Below are 22,468 nucleotides of genomic sequence, written 5' to 3' on the forward strand. Positions count from 1 at the left end.
GTCAATATCCCAATATTCCAATATCCAAATAGTCCAATATTCCAATATTCAAATAATCCAATATTCCAATACTCAAATATCCCAATATTCCAATATTCAAATATCCAAATGTTCCAATATTCCAATATCCCAATATCCCAATATTCCAATATCCAAATATTCCAATATTCAAATATTCAAATATTCCAATATCCAAATATTCCAATACTCAAATATTCCAATATTCCAATACTCAAATATAACAATATCCAAATATTCTAATATTCCAATATTCAAATAATCCAAATGTTCCAATATTCCAATATTCCAATATTCCAATACTCAAATATCCCAATACTCCAATATCCAAATATTCCAATATCCAAATACTCCAATATTCCAATACTCCAATATCCAAATATTCCAATATTTCAATAGTCCAATATTCCAATACTCCAATATCCAAATATTCCAGTCGTGGAATTCTTGATGTTAGAAAATCCTTCCGAATGGGGAATCCAAGCGTAAATGTGGCACTGCCAAATCCACCAAAAATCACCTAAAAACCATCCCGGTGTCCGTTGGGAACAGGATTTCCTCCGGGGAAAGGATCCCAGCGGATCCTTCCTATGGATACGGGATTTTCCGCTCACTCCATCAAAAATTCACTTATTTCACCTCAGGGGAGGTTTGGGATTTTAGGGAAATTCTTCCCGCAGAGGGTGACCAGGGTCCCTATGGAATGGCCGCATTCCCAAGGCTCCAGGAGCGTTTTCCCAGGAACGGGGTGGGATTCTGGGAATTCTCTGCAGGGCCCGGAGTTGGATTCGATCCCTGCGTGCCCCTTCCTACGAGGATATTCCATGACATTCCCCTCTTTTCCAGGCACCTCACCCGAATCCCTGGAATCCAAAAGTGTCGGATTCAGATTAAAGGGACCAAAAAAACCCCAGAATTCCAGGGACTAAGAAAATTCCTGGCTCTTCCTTGTGCAGAAGCGACTCTCCCAAAACGCGTTCCCAGCCGCCATTCCCAGCCCTGCCCCTGCTCGTTTTCCCTGGGGTTTGTTTTTGTGGGATAAACAGGGAACAAAGGGAGGGACGGAGCAGGAAATGGGAATTTTGGGGTTGGGATGAGCCTGGTCCCTTCTCCTCTTTGTGATGCCAGAAAAGCGTCACCTCTCGGGGCACGACCGGCCCCTTTGTGACTGGGAATTTTTGGGAGCTGTCCCGAAAGGGTTCCTGGCTCCTAATGATCCCTCTCTTCCCTGGATTCCTGGGAAGGAATCCGCGTGTCCCAGTAATTACGGGCTGCCCAGAGTCCTTCCTGGACGGCGTTTTCAAAGGGATTTCTGCCTGCAGCTCCCATGGGAATGAGGAATTCCTTGCTCATTCCCTTGGCTGGGCTCCACTGGGATTTTTTGGGGGTGGAAAGGGCTGTTTTGGCTGGAATTTCACGGGGCGGGCACGGCAGATTTGGGATTCCTGAGGATCCTTGGTTTTCCAGGGGTTTTTCTCTGGTGCAACCTCTGGGATCCGGAGCTCCCGGTGATCCAGGACATCCCTGGGAGCGCCGAGCCGCACGTGGCCGGGATTGGGATGCAATTAAAGCATCACCCAACCCAAACCCAACCTCCCCGATTCCCTGGGGCATTCCCAGGCTCCATAAAAGCCCGGCCATCCCGGGCCTTTCCCGGGCACTTCTCTCCGGTTCTTCTTCCTCATGACCTGGGTAAGTCCGGCTTCCACAGGAGCTCCCGAAATGCCGATTTTAATCCCTCCAGCCTTTTGGGATGCGCGGCTCTTCCGGCTGGAGCTGCGCTGAAGAAAAACAGGGAAGAAATTCCACGCGGATCGTGGAGGCAGGAGTGGGATCTGTGGGGTCTTTTCCTGTGTTCTCCAGTAGGATCTGGCTCCATAAAGGGCCGGATCCCGGCAGGGATCGGGTGTGAAGTTGGAAGAGCCGAGGCAGCTCCTCCTAAAGAAGTGGGGGAAAAAGAATTTGCTGCTGATTTTCTGGAATTTTAAACAAAGGGATTTTTGTTCCGACCAGAGCCCGGAGCTGACGGAATTTCAGACGGGAAAATCAGGCCTCTCCAGCCAAGCCTGCACTTGTCAAAACCCCCAATTCCTAAAACCTCCCGGCTAAAACCCCCTAAAAATGAGGGGGAGGCACAAATAATCCCCCTAATTAAGAGATTTTTGTCTTAATGAGCTTCAGCTGTTGCGGTAATTGCTGCCATTGTTTTCCCGGCGTTGTTTTTATTGGACAACGATTGGTTTGATTGTGGCGATAACGAATTGTCCTGGTTTGGGACATGAAACCCTAAATCCTGGAACGATCGGAATTAGGGGTGCTCAGAAAATGTAGATTTATTTTTCACAGCTGCTGAATTTAATGCTTTACTCTCCAAAAAATATTGGAACGAAGCGATTTTTGGTCAAAATAATCCTGTTTAAACCTGGGGAAAACTCCCTAAAACTGGGGTGTTTCTGGAGTTGGGATGGTTTTCCCTACAATTTCCAAGGAAAGGAGAGGTTTTCAGAGGAGAAAAGTGGGGACCTGCTGGTGCCACCTGGTTCTTTTTGGGTCTCAGCTGGACTCCCCTTGGCGGAGGGTGGGGGTTCACCCTCGTGGGGGTTTTAGGAGCAGATTTTGGGGTCCCATAATAAAACCAGGGCCCTGGTGCGGCCCCGGGGGCTGCTTTATTGGGTGTAATTCTCCCCAAATCAGTGAAGCTGGAGCCGTTCCCAACCCACCCGTGTCACCTGCTCCAGGTGACACCGTCCTGGCAGGAGGGCTGGGCTGAGGTCCCTTCCAACCCCGAATCTTCTGGGATTCTGGGATATTTAATCCCTTTATCAAGCTGAGATTTGACCTTGATTTTGCCTTCCTTCCCCCAGGTGTTTTGACTCGCTGCTGCTGCGTTTCCCTAAAAAACCTGGGATTTGCTGGGACAGGGAGCCAGAGCTGCCCCTGCCCCATTCCAGGCCCCAAATCCCTGGGGAATCGGAGCTCGGACAGGTCACACCTGAGCTCCAGAGAGCTCCAAACCTCTCCTCACCCTCGGTGTGGCTTTGGGGCCGCACCCGGCTATTATGGGGTGGCCACACCTGTAATTTTGGCTCCTCTTTCATCTCGCAGGAGTTCAACTTGAAAGGGTGACCCAGGGAGGGCCCCGAGGTGCTCGGGGAGTCACGGAACAGCTCAGGAGGGGGAAGTGCCGAGGTTTGAAGGGCGGCACGAACCTCCTCGGCTGCAGTTCCGGATTTTTTCAGCCTCTTGAGAGCAGAACCTGGAGCTGAGGACAGAACTTTCTGTCCCCTCCTAAACACACCCCGCTTCGAACCACTGACCGTGAGAAGAGCGGGGCGTGGGCGAGTTTTGATGCTGAATCACAAAAAAAATCCCGCAAATCGCTGCTTTTCTGCTCTCCCCCACAGGTCTGAGGGCCCTGCTCCGCCATGCACTACCCCGGGGAGCGCTGCACCCCGCTGCTCCTGCCGGGCCCCAAATTCATCACCGAGACCCTCCCGCAGTGCCCGGCGCACGCCGAGGCCTTCGCCAACACCTGCCACCCCCTGAGCATCACCAAGAGCCCGGTGCCGCGCTGGCACAGCTGTCCCCAGGCGCTGCCCCCCGCCACCCAGGTGTCGCTGGTGCCGTGCCAGCCGCTGGTGCAGAAGTGCGTGGTGCTCTACCCGGAGCCCTGCGAGACCACGCGGCTGCTGCCGCGCCTGGAGCCCGTCCCGAGGGGCGCCGGCCTCACCCAGACGCTGCCGGCCTTCGAGAGGCCCCGCGGCGACAAGAAACGCGTGGCCAGGAGCCTCCCGCCCTGCGCCCCGCGCTGCCCCGAGCCGGGCCGGCTGCGCTTCCCCCCGTGCGGCATCCGCTCCTCGGCGTCCTGCCGGGGCGAGTGCCGCTCGCACAAGGTGGCCAAATGCCCCTCGCGCTGCGCCGAGCTGTGCGCGCCGCCGGGGCTGACCAGCGGCTACTCGCTGCCCCTCCGCGGGGTCACCGAGTGTCCCCCGCAGCAGAGCTTCGGCCACTCCTTCCTGCAGGAGTACCTGGGCGGTGTCGCCCCGCACCGCTGCTCCAAGGGGTACCCGACGCAGGAATGCGTCACCGGCTACTCCTCGGAGCAGCGCCTGAGCGCCGCCAGGAGCGGTGTGGCCGTCAAGGAGACCAAGGAGTGTCCCCCGCACAAACCGGTGGCCAAGGGCTCGCTGCTGCACGAGGGGACCAAGGCCAGGAGCTCCTCCGCGCAGCACCTGAGCAAGTCCCGCTGTCCCCACCCCCGCGGGTCCCCGCGCCCCTCCCGCCTGTGCTCGGCGGGGGCCAAGCGCTCCGGGCACTCCAAGAAAAGTCGCTGCGCTTCCAAGTGGCTCTGGTGAGGGAGGAGCAGGAGCGGCCGGGAATCCCGCAGCAGATGGAGCAGCGGGCTCGGGGGGGGTCCCCCCTCCATTCCCAGTCCTACCCCCCAAGCCTGGTTTTACCCCTTATCGTGCCCGTGTTAAGCTCCCAGAGTGAATCCCCTGTTTTATTTGACCCCAAATTCGGATTTTCCAGCACCAGGAAGGTGTTGGGGAGAGGTTGAGGAGCTCTGAGCCACTTGGAACCTGCACCCAGCGCCTTCGTGACAACGTTTGCACCCTGTTTTTACTGTTGTGGGATCAATCCTACTCTGGTTGTGCCACTCACATTAAACTCAGGTTGCAGCTGATTCCTGCTCTCTGCCTGATTTATTTTCCATCTTTTAAACTCTTTTTAATTCCTGCTTCTGGAAAAAAAATTTCCCTGTTGTTACACCACTCCTTTGCATAAAATAAGGGAAATAATCCCAATTTTAGGGCTGGGCTCACTACCACGGGTTTACTGTGGGAAGGGAATGATGTTCCTCACAGGAATGTCTTCCCAGAATTCAACCTGAACTTCCCCCCGTCAATCTGAACCCGTTCCCCCTTTTCCTGGAACTCCCTGGAAGACCCTTGGAAAAATCTCTCCCCATGTTCCCTGTGGCCCCTTCAGGCCCTTCAAGGCCACAGTGGGGTCAACCCAAAGTTTCTCCAGGCTGAACATTCCCAGTTCCCTCAGCCTTTCCTCCCAGCAGGAGGAAAAAAAAATGGGGGAGAGGGGATGGATCAGCAGCAAAAGGTTGAATTGTAAAAATCTGAGCTCCTGATTCCATGGATTTGCTCCCGATAAGGGAGTTGTGCTGAGAGGATGAAATAAAAACCCATTGTCCCAAAAAAGCTGTGGAATTGTGCCGTAATTCCGCTCTCTCCACGTGAGGACGATCCTCGGCCTCTCCCGCTGCCCTTTTCCTGCCTCATCCAGAGGTTTTTTCCCGGTGGGATTTGCCCCTGGAAAGGTCAAGAGAGCTGGAAAAGGCCACGGGGAACCCCAAAAGTACCGCGGGGCGCTGCTGCCGCCTGGTGGGGACGGAGGCGAAGCGCGGCAGGAATTCCATCCTCATCCCATTCCCAAATCCCCGTTCCCGATTCCTAAAGGAGTTCCCTGCTTCCAGAAATCAATTTTGATGGATTCTCCTTTCTACGAGGAAAACTGGGAGGTTAAAATGAGTTCCCTCTCTGGGGGGGGTTTGGATGCTCTGCAGTTTAAGCGGCACAGGAATAAAAATTCCAAATTTTCCAGAGGTTTTTGCTGGTTTTAAGGAGGAAGGCTCCAAGCAGGAGCCTCCAAGAGATCCATGAGCTGCGTGGAATTATTATCAAAGGGCATGAAATAGGAGTTTCACCATATTCCCAGAAATCTGCAGAGCTCGATGGGATCAGCCTCAACTGGGAAGGAGGAATTCAAACGCTGATTTTCTTTGGAAAACTCCGTGAGAACCTGGAATTGTCTTTTGGGGCGGGATGAGGGAAATAATCCCGATAATGAGGTTCCCACGCACCGAGGGGATATAAAAACCTATCAGAAATATTCACGAGGAATTTATGCATGCAAAGTGTTTTATCCTCGTAATGTAAATAACAAATTATCCCAGAAAAAGTTCCTCAGGGCTCGGAGCAGCTCTGGAATATTCCCTCTTGGATGCAAGTGCCTCTTCCACAGATAAACAGGATGTTGTTCTCCAGCCCGACTCCAGGTGGTTTGCACATTCCTGAAGCAAAACAACTGATTTCGCCTCAAAAATCACCCCAAAACTGGCTCTGAAGCAGCTCCTGCTCAGCCTGGGGGAATTTCTAGGGGGGGGGAATTGATTCCCAGGAATTTCCAGCTGGACACGGGGAAGAATTTCATCCCTGAGCACAGGAACAGATTGTCCAGGGAATGTTGGAATCCCTCTCAGTGGGGATATTCCAGAGCCATCTCGAAAGTCCCGTGCCAGCTTTGAGGAGGGCCCCTTCCAGCCTGACCCATTCCGGAATTCTGGGATTCTCGCAGCTCCGAGGATCCACCCAAATCCTCAGAAAATCAGCAAAAAGCCACGAAATTCATCCATTTTCCAGCATCCACAGGATTACAATTTTTCCTCTTATTTAAGTCTCCCTCGAGGCACTTTTAGCCCAAGGAAATTTGGGATTGGGCTTGGAGCGAGCTGGGATAGCAGGAAGTGTCCCTGCCCATGGAAGAGGGTTGGAATGGGATCAGATTTAATCCCCTTCCCACCCAAACCATCCCAGGATTGGAAATCCAGGCAGAAAGGGTGAAATCACCTCTGGAATGAACTTTTCCTGCAAAAACCCGAAGGGAACCCTGGGGGACGTAACAGGAATTCCCATGGAAAATGGAATAACGAGGGTAAACAACCCCAAACCAATTAAGAGTAATTAAGATTATTACACATGAGGGGAGGGCAATTAAAACCTGGCACCCAAAGGTTGCCTCAGCTTCCTGGAAGTTCGGGAGTTCTTATAAAACTCCAAGGATTCGGGGCTCCCCTGGCCATTCCCATTGATTCCTTCCAGGAATTTTGGTAAGTCCCTCTCACCTCTGTTCAATAATTTGGGGAAAACGAGCTGGGGCTTCACGGGAATTCTGTGGCTCCAAAAATTCCAAGGGAGATTCTCTGCTGGGAATTGTTTCATTGGATATTTGGGGTGAATGCAGCCTTAAAAATGTATCCATGGGGATTGGAATTCTTGTTAAAATCCCCCCCAAAAAATCTGCTGGAATGTTGTTACTAATTAACAATAAATAACTGCAGCTTTGATTTTAATTCCGGTGGGATTTGGATGAGTTTGTCACCAAATCATGGAATATTTTGGGATGGAAGGGATTTTAAAGGTCAGGTCATCATAAATCAGGATGCTCAGTAACATTGTATCCATGTTTTTCATCCAAAAATTGGAGAAAAACTGAGATTTTCCTTCCCCCCCCCCCCAAATTTTATTATTCATACATCAAATCTATTTTCTATGGGATAAAAAGGGAGGAAAATCTTCTTTCCTTCTTTTCCTGCCAGAATGATCCAAACCAGAGCCCATTTTCCCTAAAAAGTTGTTTCTCCCCAGTTTCCAGCTGGCCAGGGAATTTCTTTGGTGCAAAACTCCAATTTTTGGGAAGAAGAAACTCCAATTCCGTTGCTTTCCCACCCAAAAACTTTGGGAATTCTCTGCAAAGAGCATTTGGTCTCCATGGAAACCCCCATGAGATAAATAATGGGATTCCCCTGGACTTTTCCAGCGGAATCTTTGGAGAGAAACAGGAATTTGGTGACTTCACCCAACACCTACCTCCGAAGGAGCCTCTGGAAGAGCCTGGATTCCCCCAGGGACAAAATGAAGGGATTTTTATTGGGAATCATCCACATCCCACAGCTTTTAACCCTGACAGGTTAAATCCCAGGATATATTCTGGAATTAATTCCACAAAAAGGTGGATTCAGTGTCCAGGGGAAAAAAAAAATTGGGCACCAAAATTCCCTGTGGAGTTCTCGGCTCTCTGGACTTCATCTGGAGGTCCCTGGAGGAAAGATTTTCCCAGGAATTCCGGGAGAATGGCACGGAAATCACGGATTTCGGGGCTGTCAGGGGGAAGGAACCGCTCCGGACGTGGATCCGGAGCTGGGAGCGATCCCAGGCTCTGGAATCTGCTCTGGGTAATTATCCCAGCGAGGGCTGGGCAGGCTGAGATAAACAAATCATCCCGGGAAGGGATGGAAAATCATGGAATTGTGGAGTGGATAGAGCCAGGGTGGGGTTTTTTGGGAAGGTTGAGGGGGGAAAAGAGGAAAAGCTGGAATTGAGCTGGGAGTTTGGTTTAAAAGTAGCATTAAAAAAAATTAAATAATTTAAAAGAAACAGAATTAAAAATTAAATAATTTTTTAAAAAAACCCATTGAAAGTTAAAATAAAAAATTTTAAAAAATTTAAGAAACAAAATTTTAAAATGAAATGAAAATGTAAGAGCAACATGAAAAATTAAATGGTTTCTTTAAAAATAAAATGAAAAAAGTAAACGAAATTTTAAAGAATACAATCCACGTGAAATGAAATTCAAAAAAACCCAGTGAAAATTAGATAGAGTTTTTAAAAACAAAAATTTAAAAAAAATGAATGACATTTAAAACAATACAATGAAAATTAAATAGAATTTAAAAAAATAAAACTAAAAATACGCCTCAAAATTTAAAAGTAACATTTAAAAAAATTAAACCAAAAACACGATTCTAAAATGGAATCCACTTCAAAAAAAGAAAAGAAATATTCACTAGGGGGTTTCCCCACCTGGGATTTACGAATAAATAGCAATAAACTGCGTAATTCCAAGAGGTTTTTGCTGCTCTGGCTGCAGGTTCTCCGGCTTTTCTCCCAGATGTGTTCGGAATTCCAGGGGCGCTGCCCGCAGCCAGCGGCCTCCAGCTCCAGCCATCCCTGGGTGGTTTCCTGCGGCGCTTCCCGAGTCATCATCTTCCCCCCTCCCGTGCTCGTGACATTCCCGGGGCCCATCCTCAGCACCTGCCCGCAGGAGATGGTGCTGGGATCCTCGGGAACGCCGGAGGGAGGAGCGGGAACCTCCCTGAGATCCCAGGGAGCGGAAACGCCGCGAGCCGGGGAGTTCGTGCCGAAATTCAGCTCCAGGCCCATCCTCAGCGTGGACCCATGGGAGGCCTCGGGAATGCTGGAGAGAGGAGTGGGGACCTCCAGAACCTCCCTGAGATCCCTGGGAGCACAAATCCCGCGTTCCGGGGGGTTGGTACCGAAATTCAGCCCCCGGCGGGCGTCGCGCTGCTCCTACATCTTTAATTCCCGTTGGATCCATCCCTGCAGGAGAAGCAGCTGCGGGAGCCAGCAGCCGCCTGGGAACGGGAGCCAGGAGGAAATTCCAGAGCTGGAAAAGCCAGGAATGGAAAATGAGGATGCAGCAAAGGAGGAAAAAGAGGTGTTGGAAGTGTGACACAGACCCAAGCGCAATCCAAAGGCTCTGGAGACTCCTCCAAAGCAGATTTGGGAATTTGAGTTCAGCTTAAGTTGGGGTTTTTAAGGTTGGGGGTTTTTAAGTTGGGTTTTTTCCCCTCAGACATTCCCAAGCAGCGGAATAAAGCCATTAAATTCCCTTTTCTCCAAATTTTGGAATAACCTGACACTCGAAATCCGGTTTGTGGGAGCAATTTGTTCCTTTTCCGTGGTTTTCCAGAGAAATCCAGGCAGGCACTGATTGGGGAACACCCCAAATGTGGTCAGACCTGACAAAGCCTTTCCCTGCCAGGCCTAATTAAGCCTGGCTTAGCTTTTATGGGAATCACTCATCAGGAAATTCCCTTTTCCCTGGGATAAACACAAACACAATCCCGTCACTGCTTCCTGGCTTTCACTTTCACTGCAGGGAAGTCAGGAAAGGGAAAAAAATTGATCTCCTTATAACTAATTTTAATAAAAAGGGGAAAAAAATTCTGGAAATTAATTCATTTTATATAAAAATTAACACCTTGGAAACCTTTGCCCAGAAAAATGCAGAATTTTCCATCCCTGGAAGTGTCCCAGGCCAGGCTGGATGGGCTTGGAATAACCTGGGATAGTGGGAGGTGTCCTTTGCCCGTGAGTCTGGATGATCCCACCCCAACCATTCCAAAATTCCAGGAGGAAAGTGAAGAATCTTCACCTGGATCTCCATCCTTTACTCCATATTTTATTTTATTTTATTTTATTTTATTTTATTTTATTTTATTTTATTTTATTTTATTTTATTTTATTTTATTTTATTTTATTTTATTTTATTTTATTTTTTAATTTCATTTCATTTTAGCCTCGTTCTTTCCCTTCCCATTAAAATTATTCTGCATTATCCCAGTGGTTTCCTCGTTTCTTTTTCCAGGGAAATTTTCCTAACTGGGAAAGCTGGATAAATCCCAAATCCCTGGGTTTTTTGGGGCTGGGGAGGTTTGAGAGCTGCCCTTGAACAACTGGAATTTTGGAATTCCTCCCCACCCTCAGGATGGGCTCCTCTTTCAGGGACCAGCCCCAGTTCAGGGGGTTTTCCCTTCAGAGGGAAAAGGGATTGTGGAAAACTCGTCAGGAATGTTAAACCAGCTCTTAAACATCCGGGAAGCAGAATTCCAACCTCTGAGGACATTTTTACCATGTTTTTGCTGGATTTCCCTTCCTCTGCGCCCTTCTCTGTGCTCCTCCACCTCACCTGGCCATCCCTGTGCGAAACCAGAGGTTTCTCCACCCTCCCAATTCCCTGCAAACCCGTTCCTGCCAAAACAATCCCCTCAAATATTCCCTGCCTATCCATATTTAATTTTTTCCCTTTGCATTTTGGGAACTCCCCTAAATCCCCTTGTTTATCCGGCCCCCATTTGCATGTGCCCCACTTTCCTGATCCCGTTCCTGATCCCGGCGATGATGCAACGATCCCAATATCTGGGAAGATCAGCCTGTGAGCCGTGGCTCGGCCTCCCCGCGCCGGCGGCAGCTCAGAGATCCCACATTTCTTGTTTGGCTCACAGGAGAAAGGTTGGGAAAACTCCAGCAATGAGGTCACGGGTGGGGCAGACCCCAAAACATCGGGATTGACTCATCAGCTCCAGCGGCTCCACCCCATCCAGCTCGAGGAGTTGGACAATCTCCAGTTCCACACGGGGCTCAGGAAGAAGAGGAATGGAAATTGTTCCTTTTTTAGTTTTTCTTTTTTCTTCAAGGAAGATCCCAGAATTATTGAGGTTGGAAAACATCTCCAAGGTTGAGTCCAAGCTGTGCCCGATCCCAGAATGATGTCCAGGAATCCCTCGGACACCTCCAGGGATGGCCACTCCAACCCTCCCTGGGCAGCCCCTCCCAAGGCCTGGCCACCCTTTCCAGGACGGGATTTTCCCAAATACCCACGCTGAACCTCCCCTGGCACAGCTCGAGGCCGTTCCCTCTTGTGCTGGCCCCGTTCCCCGGGATCAGATCCCAAATCCCCCCTGGAAGAGCCCCAAATTCCCCCTTTTCTCCTAACTGAAGTTTTTGGAGAAGAACCATTGGAGAAGAGCTTTTCCACCAAGAACTCAGACCTGGATTCCTTTTGGATCATTCTGATCCCCTTTGGATCAATCTGATCCCTTTTGGATCCAGCTGATCCCATTTTTTTCCGCAGTCTGAACCCCAGAGACCTTGTTTGGGTTCATTCCATGTTTTTTTGCCCCAACCAACCCTCAACATTCTCCACTCATCTGCCTAAGCCTATTATTATTAATATTAATATATTGATTAAAATTATTTAAAAGATATTAAAAAATAAAGTTAATATCATTATTTTGATTTGCAGCCTGGAAAACCAAGCGTGCATCAGAAAATCCTGGATTTTCCTGCCAATTTGCTTTTTTTCCCTGCTTTTTCCTCCTTTTCCCGCTTCCCACAAACCCATCCCACCTTTTTCTCTCCCAGTGTTCCCATGGTTTTTTATGGCCTTGCACAGGGGGGCTCGGCTGTTTCTTCTGATTTTCGTGGAATCCCAGGATGGTTCAGGATGGAAGCGAGCTCCAGGATGATCCAGATCCCTCGTTCCCTTTCCGATATCCCACCCCACAACTGCTCCTCAGAGGTCTTTCCCTTTCCCCGCTCTTGGCCCAGTAAAATTCTCATTTATTAGGGGAAAACTGGTGCCCAAAAGTGACCCAACCTGCCCAAGGCTGCTCCATCCAGAGGGAAGATCTGAGGCTGGGACACACCCAGTTATTAATAGGATTATTCCTGATAACCTGTCATTATAGTCCCAATATTGCAATATTTGGGATGAGGTCAGGGAGGCCAAGTCTTGGCTCAGACCCAGGGGAAGGGATGGGGCTGCTTTTCCTCCTTAAATCCCTTTTCAGGCCTAAAAATCATAAAATCCTGGAATGGTTTCGGTTGGGAAGGTCCTTTAAGGTCATCTTATCCCAGCTCCTTTCCATTATCCCAGGATAATCCAACTGGGCCCTGGACACTTCCAGGGATGGGGCAGCCACAGCTTCTCTGGGAAATCCATTCCAGGGCCTCCCCACCCTCACAGGGAACAATTTCTTCCCTAAATCCAACCTAAATTTCCCCTTTTTCAGCTTGAACCCATCTCCCTTTTCCCATAACCACGATTCCTGGTGAATTCCAGCAGCAAGGAGAGTGCTGGAATTTCTGACAGATTTTATTCAAGCCGAGCCTTTGGCCTTGTTGATCTGGACTAATCAGTGCTGTACAAATCTTTGCATCTGGAAAATTTCCAATATTTCCCCTGGATAACAAAACTGCACTTTTTTTTTTCTGGGAAAATTTCCTTTTCCCCCCTTAAATCCAACTAGAAATTCATTTTACAGGATTTTGTGCCACCAGCTCCAGGTTTAATCCTTGAAGAAAGTCAAAGGAAGCTGCCAGATTTTCTTGCTGAGATGAGCAGCTTTAATGAGGCAATGGAGGCAAATGAAGATTTAATTAATATCTTTCTCATTAATGGATGATTAAATTGGGTCTTAGCACCACGCCTCGGTGAGCCATGGGGCGATACAGGAATGGGAATTCGCTCTGTGGCATTGGCTCATTCCACAGGTGCTAATGAAGTATTACAATTAATTCTTTTGCAAGGGTGGAACTTCTAAGATGCCCCAAATAACCCCAAATTCACCCATGAGCATCCACCTTCCTGAGGAGCAGATCCTGCCGCTCTTTAGAACCCCAGGATCCCGGAGGCTGGAAAAGAATTCCAGGATCAGCGAGTCCAAGCTGTGCCTGGTCCCCACCTGGACACCCAAACCAACGTCCAGGGATCCCTCGGACACCTCCAGGGATGGCCACTCCAACCCTCCCTGGGCAGCCCCTCCCAAGGCCTGGCCGCCCTTTCCAGGAGGGATTTTCCCAAATATCCACCCTGAGCCTCCCCTGGCACAGCTCGAGGCCGTTCCCTCTTGTCCTGACCCCGTTCCCTGCGATCAGAGCCCAAATTCCCCCTGGAAGAGCCCGAAATTCCCCCTGGATCCTCCTTTTCTCCGGGATGAGCCCCCCTCCCCTCCCTCAGGACTCTCTATTCCCTTCTCCTGCTGCTCCAGCCCTGCTCCCATCCCTGGACGCACTCCAGCTCCTCAGCGAAGACGAACAAAATCCTCTTCTCCGATCCTCAGTCTTCTGGGGGTTTGTGGTTGGGCTGAGCTGATAAGACCAGGCTGCCTTATCAAAGCTCCTTCTTCAACCTTGCCCGCTCCCGGCGGCTCCAGCTGGCCCAGGACCTCTATAAAATCCCGGGATGAGACTCTGGGGACTCTTGGGGATGGTTCTGTGTAGGGCCAGTGATGATCCTTCCTTCAGTGATGATGGGGTTCCCTTCCACCTCGGGATATTCCGTGATCCTGGAAAGCCTCTGGCTGCTCCAGGGAGGTGACCCTGACCTGGAGAAGGCGTTTGGGTGGTGGCCCCAGAGAGACACCTGGCCCAGCTTTTAGACAGACCCAAATTATGCCCAGTCACTCCAGGCTTCCTCCTGTGGCTGCAATTCCATGTTCCCCCAGGTTTTATCCAGGGAATTAAAGAGTATTAGCTGTGTTTTGTTTCCAAGATGAAAGATTCCCAGGAAATTGGGGTGCTGTCATCATTCCCGAGCTCCGAGCAAATCTCATTGGGTGTTGAGGAAGAATTCCTTGGCTCCGGAGTTATTTGCAGGTTTAATTCTTTAATCACCACCTTTTGTGGAGCTGGAGGTAAAAACGTCCCCAAAATTCTCCATGAGAGAGGAAAAACTTAATTTTTGGTGGGATTGAACTGAGGGAATCAAGTCAGAAATGGACAGAAATGAACAGAAATGGACAGAAATCAACAGAAATGGATGGAAATGGACAGAAATGGATGGAAATGGACGGAAATGGACAGAAATCAATAGAAATGAACAGAAATCAACAGAAATGGACAGAAATCAAGGGAAATGAACAGAAATGGACAGAAATGAACAGAAATGGACGGCAATGGACAGAAATGGACAGAAATGAACAGAACTGAGATCCTGCTCTGGTCTAAGCAATAAAACAGAGCTGTAAATACAAATAATTAACAAGCAGTTGGTGGTGATTTAAGTTAATCCCTTATTTTCCCTTCAATCTCATAATTATCCAATGAAAAAACCACCCCCAAATATCATCCCTTTATCTGGAAATTGGATTCCAGGTGACAACTCAGAAACTGCTCCAAAATAGGAATTCCAGGATCCAAACCAGCCTTAAATTCATGCAGTAATTCCCAAATTTTAGCCTGTTTATTTTCCTGCTTGCTGTTGTTGGTTGTTCTCTTTCAAGCCTGGCATTGCCCTGATAAAATCTGGGGGAGAATGAGGGATGAAGATCGTGTTCTGCCCTGATCTGGGATGATGACACCAATGATTTCCTCTCTGCCAAGCGACCTCGGAGCCCAATTTGGAAAATTATAGGGAAGAGCAAAGCAGCTGCAGCAGCTTCCTCTGATTTCATCTCCGTATGCAAAGCAGCCGGGAAGGATCAGAGCAGAGCCCTGGAATTCCTAAAGCCAGAAAATCAATTTACTGATGACAACAACAACAACAACAACATCAACAACAACAACATCATCAACAACAATCAGCATGCCAGGAAAAAACAGGATGAGGAATCTCCCAGATAAATCTCTGGAGTCGGTTTGTTTGAGGTGAGTCTGGAGCTCCTCAGCCCAAATTGATGCTCTTTAAAGTTTATTTTTTTTAATTTAAAAAATCTGTACGTTTGGGGTGTTTTTTTCTGCAAATCCTTTGCAGCAAAAGCCAAAATTCCTGATTTGTTTCTCTTTGGTTTTTTGTTTTAATTTCTATTTCCATAAGGATTTCTCTTCCAGCTGGGAAGGGAGTTTATCTCTTTCTCTTGTCTCTTAAAGAACTCTTTGATCTGAGGCAGGTTCAGTGCTTGTGAAAGGAGTTTTGGGCCCGTGCCAGGGGTTTGCGCTTGGGATCTGATTTTTCGGAAGGCTCTCCGTGGAATATCAAGCTGAAGTTCCACAAAGGAAAGGATCCCATTAAAACTTCCAGGGGAAAATCCAAATTACAGAAACCAAAACCCGGGGATTTTGGGGCAGTTTGTATTTTAAACCAATTTTCTCTCCATTGGAAAAAACTCCAAGGCAATGGGATGAGGTTCTTAGGGACTTTTCTCAAATATTGGGTTTGGTAACTCCTGGAATTGCCTCCACTGTCAATCACTGTAATTAATGGATGCTTTTAATTGCCACAAATTAAGTGAGTCAGACTGTTCTGTGCTGCTCATGTATCTCCTGCTCATTAGATTGATTCCAGGGCCATGAAATGTAAATAAAATCATTTATTTGGGGCTTTGTTTCTGTGTTTTCCTTTCATTTTAATAATTCACCACAACTGAGAACAAAGAGGTGTTTTTTTTAATGTAAATGTGAGCGTGGAAATCACAATATCAGCATTTTTCAGGCCGTGGGGATTTATTTGAGCTGAGTTTATGGGTCTGGACTTCAGTTAATGTTTTCTCTGAGTCCTCTAACCCTGAACTAAATTCCTCTCCTCATCTTGGCCTCTAAAAAACACGTTCCCATGGGAAAATTCAATTTCTTCCTGGTTTTTAGTATTTTTAATGTGTTTATTTTGAAGGGAACCAGCCCTTGAGATTAGGAACTGTTGATAAATCATAAAATCCTGGGCAGGTGCCTTTTTGTAGCTGAATTTCGGATGGAATTCTTGTCCAGGAATTGCTTTGGGACCTCAAACTTCCTACTTGGAATGTGAAAAGGAAATGATCTGTTCAAAGGACAGCTCCAAGAGCAGAAATTCCATGAAAACCCATGGGGCGAACACAAAGTGACCACAGACGCACAAAGAGAATATTTTAGGGAAAATCCACCTATTTTAAGGAAAATCCCCCTCAGGGGATGGTGGGATTTCCAGCAGAGGCCCAGGATGGGTGAAGCACCTTGTGTGGGCCTGGGAATTGATGTCCCAAGAACAGAAATTCCATAAAAACACCCATGGGGTGACCACAAAGTGGCCACAGACACACAAAACAAATATTTTAGGGAAAATTCACCTGTTTTAAGGAAAATTCCCCTCAGGGCATGGTGGGATTTCCAGCAGAGGCCCAGGATGAGTGAAGCACCTGTGTGGGCCTGGGAATTGATGTCCCAAGAACAGAAATTCCATAAAAACACCCATGGACTGAACATAAAGTGACCACAGACACACAAGGCGAATATTTTAGGGAAAATCCACCTGTTTTAAGGAAAATCCCCCTCAGGGCATGGTGGGATTTCCAGCAGAGGCCCAGGATGGGTGAAGCACCTGCAGCACCTTGTGTGGGCCTGGGAATTGATGTCCCAAGAACAGAAATTCCATAAAAAAACTCATGGGGTGAACACAAAGTGAGTATTTTAGGGAAAATCCCCCTCAGTGGATGCAGAGATTTCCAGCAAAGGCCCGGGAAGGGTGAAGCACCCTCAGCGCCCTGTGTGGGACTGGGAATTATCTCCTAATCCTAAAGCGTTATCAAAACAGTTGCGACAAGGGGAGGCAGGAGCAGGGAAAACATTCCATTTCACAAGGGGATTGCGTCAAGGTGGCTCCCAATTTCCCTTCTCCATGACAGGATATAAAAGTGCTCCTGCCTGGCGGCCCTGAAGCTGCCTCTGCTGACTCGTCCTCCTCGCTGACTGGGTAAGTCGGGTTTAACTGAATCAGCTCCTAATTAGACATAATTTGGTTTATGAGGAGCCTTGATCTCAGGTTTTATATCCTATACTAAATCAGGGTAGAGTTTATTCTCCAAACCCGTTTTACGTGGGAAGTGGGACTTGGGATTAAGGTGGATAAAGGGGGAAAAGGAACGGGAGTTATAAAAATGTTGATGGGAGGAATTTTTAGGAAGTGAGCATTTATTTTTGGAGAGGGGTCACTCCAAACCCAAGATTAGGGTGGGATTGATTCCCAAAAGGAATGGGAAAGGGAATGATGTGGGAAAAGGACAGGGAGGTTCTTCTCAGAATTCATTCTGGGAATAGATATAGGGCAAAAATACAGAGACACTTTGGGGTGACCAAATTGTGGCCTTCCAGGACCTGAAGGAGCTACAAGGAACATGGGGAGAGACTTTTTCCAAGTTCCAGGAAAAGGAGGAGTGGGTTCACACTGATGGACAGGAGGTTTAGATGGGATTTTAGGGATAAATCCTTCCCTGTGAGGGTAGAGATGCCCTGGAGTGAGATTCCCAGAGAAGCTGTGGCTGCCCCATCCCTGGAATTATCCAAGGCCAGGTTGGATGGGGTTTGGGGTCTATGGAAAATGTCCCTGCCCATGGCAGGGGTTGGAATTGGATCTTTAAGGTCCATTCCATGATTCCATGGAGCCCTAGAGAGGAGTGGGAGGAGAATTAGAAGCATTTCCCCTCAGTTCATCTCCCTTGATTGGTGCCATTCATGGAGAAGTGGATTGTGCCCTAGAATGGATGGGTTTTAAGTTGTCATTTTAATTTTCTAACCACAAACTCATTTATTTAGATGATTTAACCCCACATATCTGCACCTGTCCCTCCAAACAAATCCCCATTCCCATAACACAACTCCCTTTCCAGCAAATTCCAAGGGGGTTCATCTCCCATACACCTCCCATTTCCTACTGGCTACCTCAGTCTCACCCCTAAGAATTTAAGAACAAAACCACCTCTTTTTACCTGGATTTCCTCTCTCACGGAGAAGTTTGGGGACATTTATACCTCTAAAAGGTGGTGATTCAAGGATTAAACACACAAATAACTCTGAAACCGAGGAATTCAGGAATTCTTCCCCATCCTTCCAATCCTCTGGCTCTGCCTCCACCGGGCTGGGACCTTCTCTTCCTTCCAGGTTGGATCGGGAACGATGTCTTCCTACGGGCAACTGCTCAGTGCCCGCTGTGCTTCGCCCTGCGAGGTGACGTGCGGCCAGCCCTACGTCGACGCCTGCAGCGAGCCCTGCGTCTCCTCCTGCGGAGATTCCCGAGCCATCGTCTACGCCCCACCCGTGGTCGTGACATTCCCGGGACCCATCATCAGCTCCTGCCCCACGGAGAGCATCGTTGGGACGTCCATCCCCGAAATCCATGGGGGAATGGGGTCTGGAGGGGGTGGGATGGGGTCTGGAGGAGGCGGGATGGGGTCTGGAGGTGGCGGGATGGGGTCTGGAGGAGGGATGGGATCTGGAGGAGGTGGGAGGGGATCCGGATGGGGTGGGATGGGCTCTGGAGGGGGCGGAATGGGATCTGGAGGGGGAGGAATGGGATCTGGAGGGGGAGGAATGGGCTCCTCCTGCGGGGGAGGCGGCTCCTACGGGATGGGCTCCTGCGGGGGAATGGGAGGGGGCTCCTACGGTGGGGAGGGCTCCTGTGGGGGTGGAATGTCACGCCTGGGGAGCCTCTACCGCAGCTCCTATTTCTCAGGCTTCGGTAGGAATTATTATCCCTATTTTTCCCGAGGGTACTACAGGTATCGCTACGGGAACTATGGGCCTTTTTAACCCTTTAAAACCGAGGAATATCCACAGGAAAAATAGGATGCAAAGTAGTAGTTGACAGCTAGATATTCCAAGCAGTCTCTGCTCCAGCCGATGCTGTGGGGGCCGGGGTTGTTTGGATCTCGTTGTGCTTTGTCCAAGGCTTAGGATCTCGATGTTCCCTCCCTTTTCCCTTGCTCCTGTTGTGTTTTGTACTCCCTGAACCTGAAGAGTCAAACCAGTCACGGGACTTGGCTGTGAAAGTGTCCAGCTGGAAAAAGAATGTCGTGGAATGACTGCTGGATTGGAGTCCAGGCTGAAATGGGAATGCTGAAGTGGGAATGCTGAAATGGGAATTATGAAATGGGAATGCTGAAATGGGAATGCTGAAATGGGAATTCTGACTTGGAGATTCCGTTCTTTGTCTCTGCACTGCCTCATCCCACTCTTTTGTTTGTATTAAAGCCCTGTTGCATCACAGCCCCGGGTTCTGGCTTTTATTTCATCACAGTTTCAGTTACAAACCGGTGTGAAAGAAGTGAATTCTTGGGCAGTGATTAATTCTCATCAGAGGGGAATTAATTCCGCTTTAATGCAAACATAATTTGTCTGAAATTCCTCAATAAACTAATTTCCCCTTCTGATCTAGGCCACATTATCCATTCTAACAAATAACACAGAATAATTTAGGTTGGAACAACCTCTGGGGGTGGACTGGTGGAGCTCCCACTCAAAACCAGTTTACCCTTGGAGCCAGGATAATGGGGGATTGGGATGCTTAGGGGTGACCTAATTTTGTGGGGATTAAAGGACTTGATGACCTTGGAGGTCTTTTCCAACCTAAAGGATCCTGGCATTCTGTGGAAAGGAAAACCAGGAAGCTGCCAATGCAATTCAGAAGGATTTTTATTCGGGCTCATAGGAAATGAAATGGAATTAAACAGAGCAATTCATTGGTGGTCCAAGGGCAGCCAGATCACCCCTGTGGGTGGCAAAAGCCACACAAGGTGAAGCTGGAGCCTTTACAGAAAATCACAGCTGGAATTCTGGAGCATTCCCAACCCACCAGAAAGGACAAGGGACAAGATTAATTAAAGAGTTCCAGGAGAGACATCATCCCACAAAACAGCTTTTGATTGAAGGTGAGGCACAGCAGGAGGAGATGTGAGCCTGGTTTTCAGGGAGCAGCCTCGGAATTCCAGGCCTGGCTGTGGATCTGGATCCGGGGTTTTCATCTCCCAGGTTGTTTGGCCTTAGGATGAGCCTCAGTTCCCCAGGCGGGATCCGCGGCGGCTGCTGTGGAACCTCCGGCTGTAACAGGAGCCCCCCATTCCCAGGGAGCCTCCGTAGCCAGAAGCACCCCCAGATCCAAAGGAACCCCTCGCCCCCAGCACACCTCCGTACCCACAGGATCCAAAGGAATTCTGCATTCCCACCACGCCCCCAGAACCAAAGGAACCCTCCCATCTAGAGGGACCCCCGATCCCCGAGGAGCCCCCGTATCCAAAGGAGCCCCCGGACCTGAAGGAGCCTCCCATCCCTGCCAGGCCCCCAGGCCCAAAGGAGCCGCCCACCCCACAGGACTCATCGGAGCCGTTTGGGATCGGAGCGCCGAAAACGGTGGGAAGGGATGCTCCCACAACGCTCTCCTGGGAGCAGGTGCTGAGAGTGGGGCCTGGGAAGGTGAGGATGATGGGAGGAGGGAACACCACAGCCCTGGAATCTCCACAGGAGGCAACGCAGGGCTCCAGGCTCCTGCTGTAGGCACAGGGCTGGGAACAGGCCACCTCACAGCCCTGCAGGCACTCGGAGCTGACGTTGTTCTGCATCGTTGCTTGGGATTTGGGATCAAGCTGGGAAAGACAAAGTGAAGCCAAGGAAGCAGCACAGTCAAGCCACAGGTTCCCAGTATGAACCAGTTGTACTTTGTCCTTCTCCTCCAGCTGCTCCAAGTTCAACCCTCCCTCGCAAATTCCCATTTTTTTCTGCTCTTTCCTTCTTTCCTGGCCTGTTTGAGACATCTCAGTTCTTCCTTTCCTACCACCACATCCCTTTTTCTTCTGAATCTCTTAAAAAAAATCTTCCCCCTTCTCTGGGACTGAACTACCTGGTCCTTAAACAATTCTTCACCCAGAAAAATCCCATTAATTCCCTTTTCAAAGTTGACCCACAGGAAGATTTACCTTCAGAAAGTCCCCAAGGAAAATCTTCCTTGCTCTGTTCTTCCCTTTCCCACAACTTTTCTAAATCCACTTCTCTCTACCTCAGCTTTTCTAAAACTGCTGGAATTTTGCAAGATAAAAAAGGAGCAATTTTTGAGTATTGAGGAGTACAATGAAGTCAGACTTACCCTGGTGTCTTGGAGGGATAAATCAGTGGAGCTGGAAGAATGGAAGATTTCTCAGGTCTCTCCCCTTTTATCCCATTTTCAGACAATAAGGAGGATGTGAGGTCACCCATCATTTACTAATTCTTTTCACCTACAAAGAAAAAGATCCTCTTAAGCCTCGCCATTGTCTTCATTTCAGCTCATAATTAGTGATCGTTTCCAGCCCTGCTTTGAGTGACACAAACCCAACACCCAAAAATCTCCTTCTGTCTCAAACTTCAGGGAAAAAAAATCCTTTCAGCATCATTGTGGTTCCAAAGGAAACAGGAGCTGATCTCTGTGTTTATTTTCCTTCAGTGACTCGCAGGAAGGTGGCTCCCCATGTGTCACTCACACAATTGGGGTGTAAGCCTCAGATTTAGGTCCAATCCCTCCCAAACAGAATCATCCGACCTTGGATGGGGGTCAGTGCTCTTTGCAACCATCCCTGCACCCATGGATTGTGGGGATGAGACAGCAAAACGTATTTCAAAGGGATTGAAGTGACACGCGAGGTCCTCTAAGCTCTAAAGCCTCTGAGTAATTTTAATCAAAACTCATTTTGGGGATGCTGAGCTCAGCATTGTCACCAGGATGTCACCGGTGCCACTGCAAGGGCACAGCCCAAGATCACCAGACCTTTGTGCTCCAAGGTGGATCCCAAACTTAAAATCTTGGGATTGCTTAGGTTGGAAAAGCCCTCCAAGGTCATCAAGTCCAATGTTTGACCCATCACCATCTGGTCACCCAGACCAATGTCCAGTTGTTCCTCGGACAACTCCAGGGATGGGGACTCCAAACCCCCCTGGGCAGCCTATTCCAAAGCCTGACCTCCCTTTCCGTGAGGAAATTCCTCCTGAAATTCTTCACAAGTGAGGTTGACCTTCAAAATTATCTCATCATCAGCCCAAGCCGTTCTTTAGTGCAAACTTGCAGGGTTGATCTGTCCAGGCCTCACTTAAATCATTAACAAAAAATAACAAGCAGGGGTCAGATTCCACTGTAAACCCAGTCATCCCAGGGGTATTGCACAGAAATGGGGCTGTAAAATTCCCACACAATGAAAAAGCCGAATTTATGATACGAGAGTCAGATTGTATATGTCGAGGGTTGATTTGCTAATTGGAAACTATGAAAATAATTACAGGCGTTAGAGGAGTCACACAGAGGAAAAAAAATCAGAATTTGGTAAGAATGAGAGATTTTACAGGATGCTTCACATGCCAGGAGCTGC

The 22,468-nt window shown here is 48.7% G+C and overlaps 3 protein-coding genes across 3 annotated transcripts; 2 read left to right on the top strand and 1 right to left on the bottom strand.

The window, feature by feature from the left end:
* The first annotated feature begins 3,443 nt into the window (after positions 1 to 3,443).
* On the top strand, positions 3,444 to 4,373 carry LOC138098433 (uncharacterized). Its single transcript, XM_068994999.1, has one exon. The coding sequence runs from the start codon at positions 3,444 to 3,446 to the stop codon at positions 4,371 to 4,373; it is 930 nt and encodes a 309-aa protein (XP_068851100.1).
* A 13,884-nt stretch (positions 4,374 to 18,257) lies between these two features.
* On the top strand, positions 18,258 to 18,890 carry LOC138098466 (feather keratin B-4-like). The gene is made up of 2 exons (XM_068995033.1): positions 18,258 to 18,501; positions 18,814 to 18,890. Exons 1-2 carry the CDS (start codon positions 18,258 to 18,260, stop codon positions 18,888 to 18,890), a joined length of 321 nt encoding a protein of 106 aa, XP_068851134.1.
* Positions 18,891 to 20,131: 1,241 nt separating this feature from the next.
* LOC138098467 (scale keratin-like) lies at positions 20,132 to 20,695 on the bottom strand. Its single transcript, XM_068995034.1, has one exon. It carries the CDS (start codon positions 20,693 to 20,695, stop codon positions 20,132 to 20,134), a length of 564 nt encoding a protein of 187 aa, XP_068851135.1.
* Between the last annotated feature and the right edge of the window lie 1,773 nt (positions 20,696 to 22,468).

The sequence above is a fragment of the Aphelocoma coerulescens genome, chromosome 25 (assembly GCF_041296385.1).
Source record: "Aphelocoma coerulescens isolate FSJ_1873_10779 chromosome 25, UR_Acoe_1.0, whole genome shotgun sequence".
Lineage (NCBI taxonomy): Eukaryota > Metazoa > Chordata > Aves > Passeriformes > Corvidae > Aphelocoma > Aphelocoma coerulescens.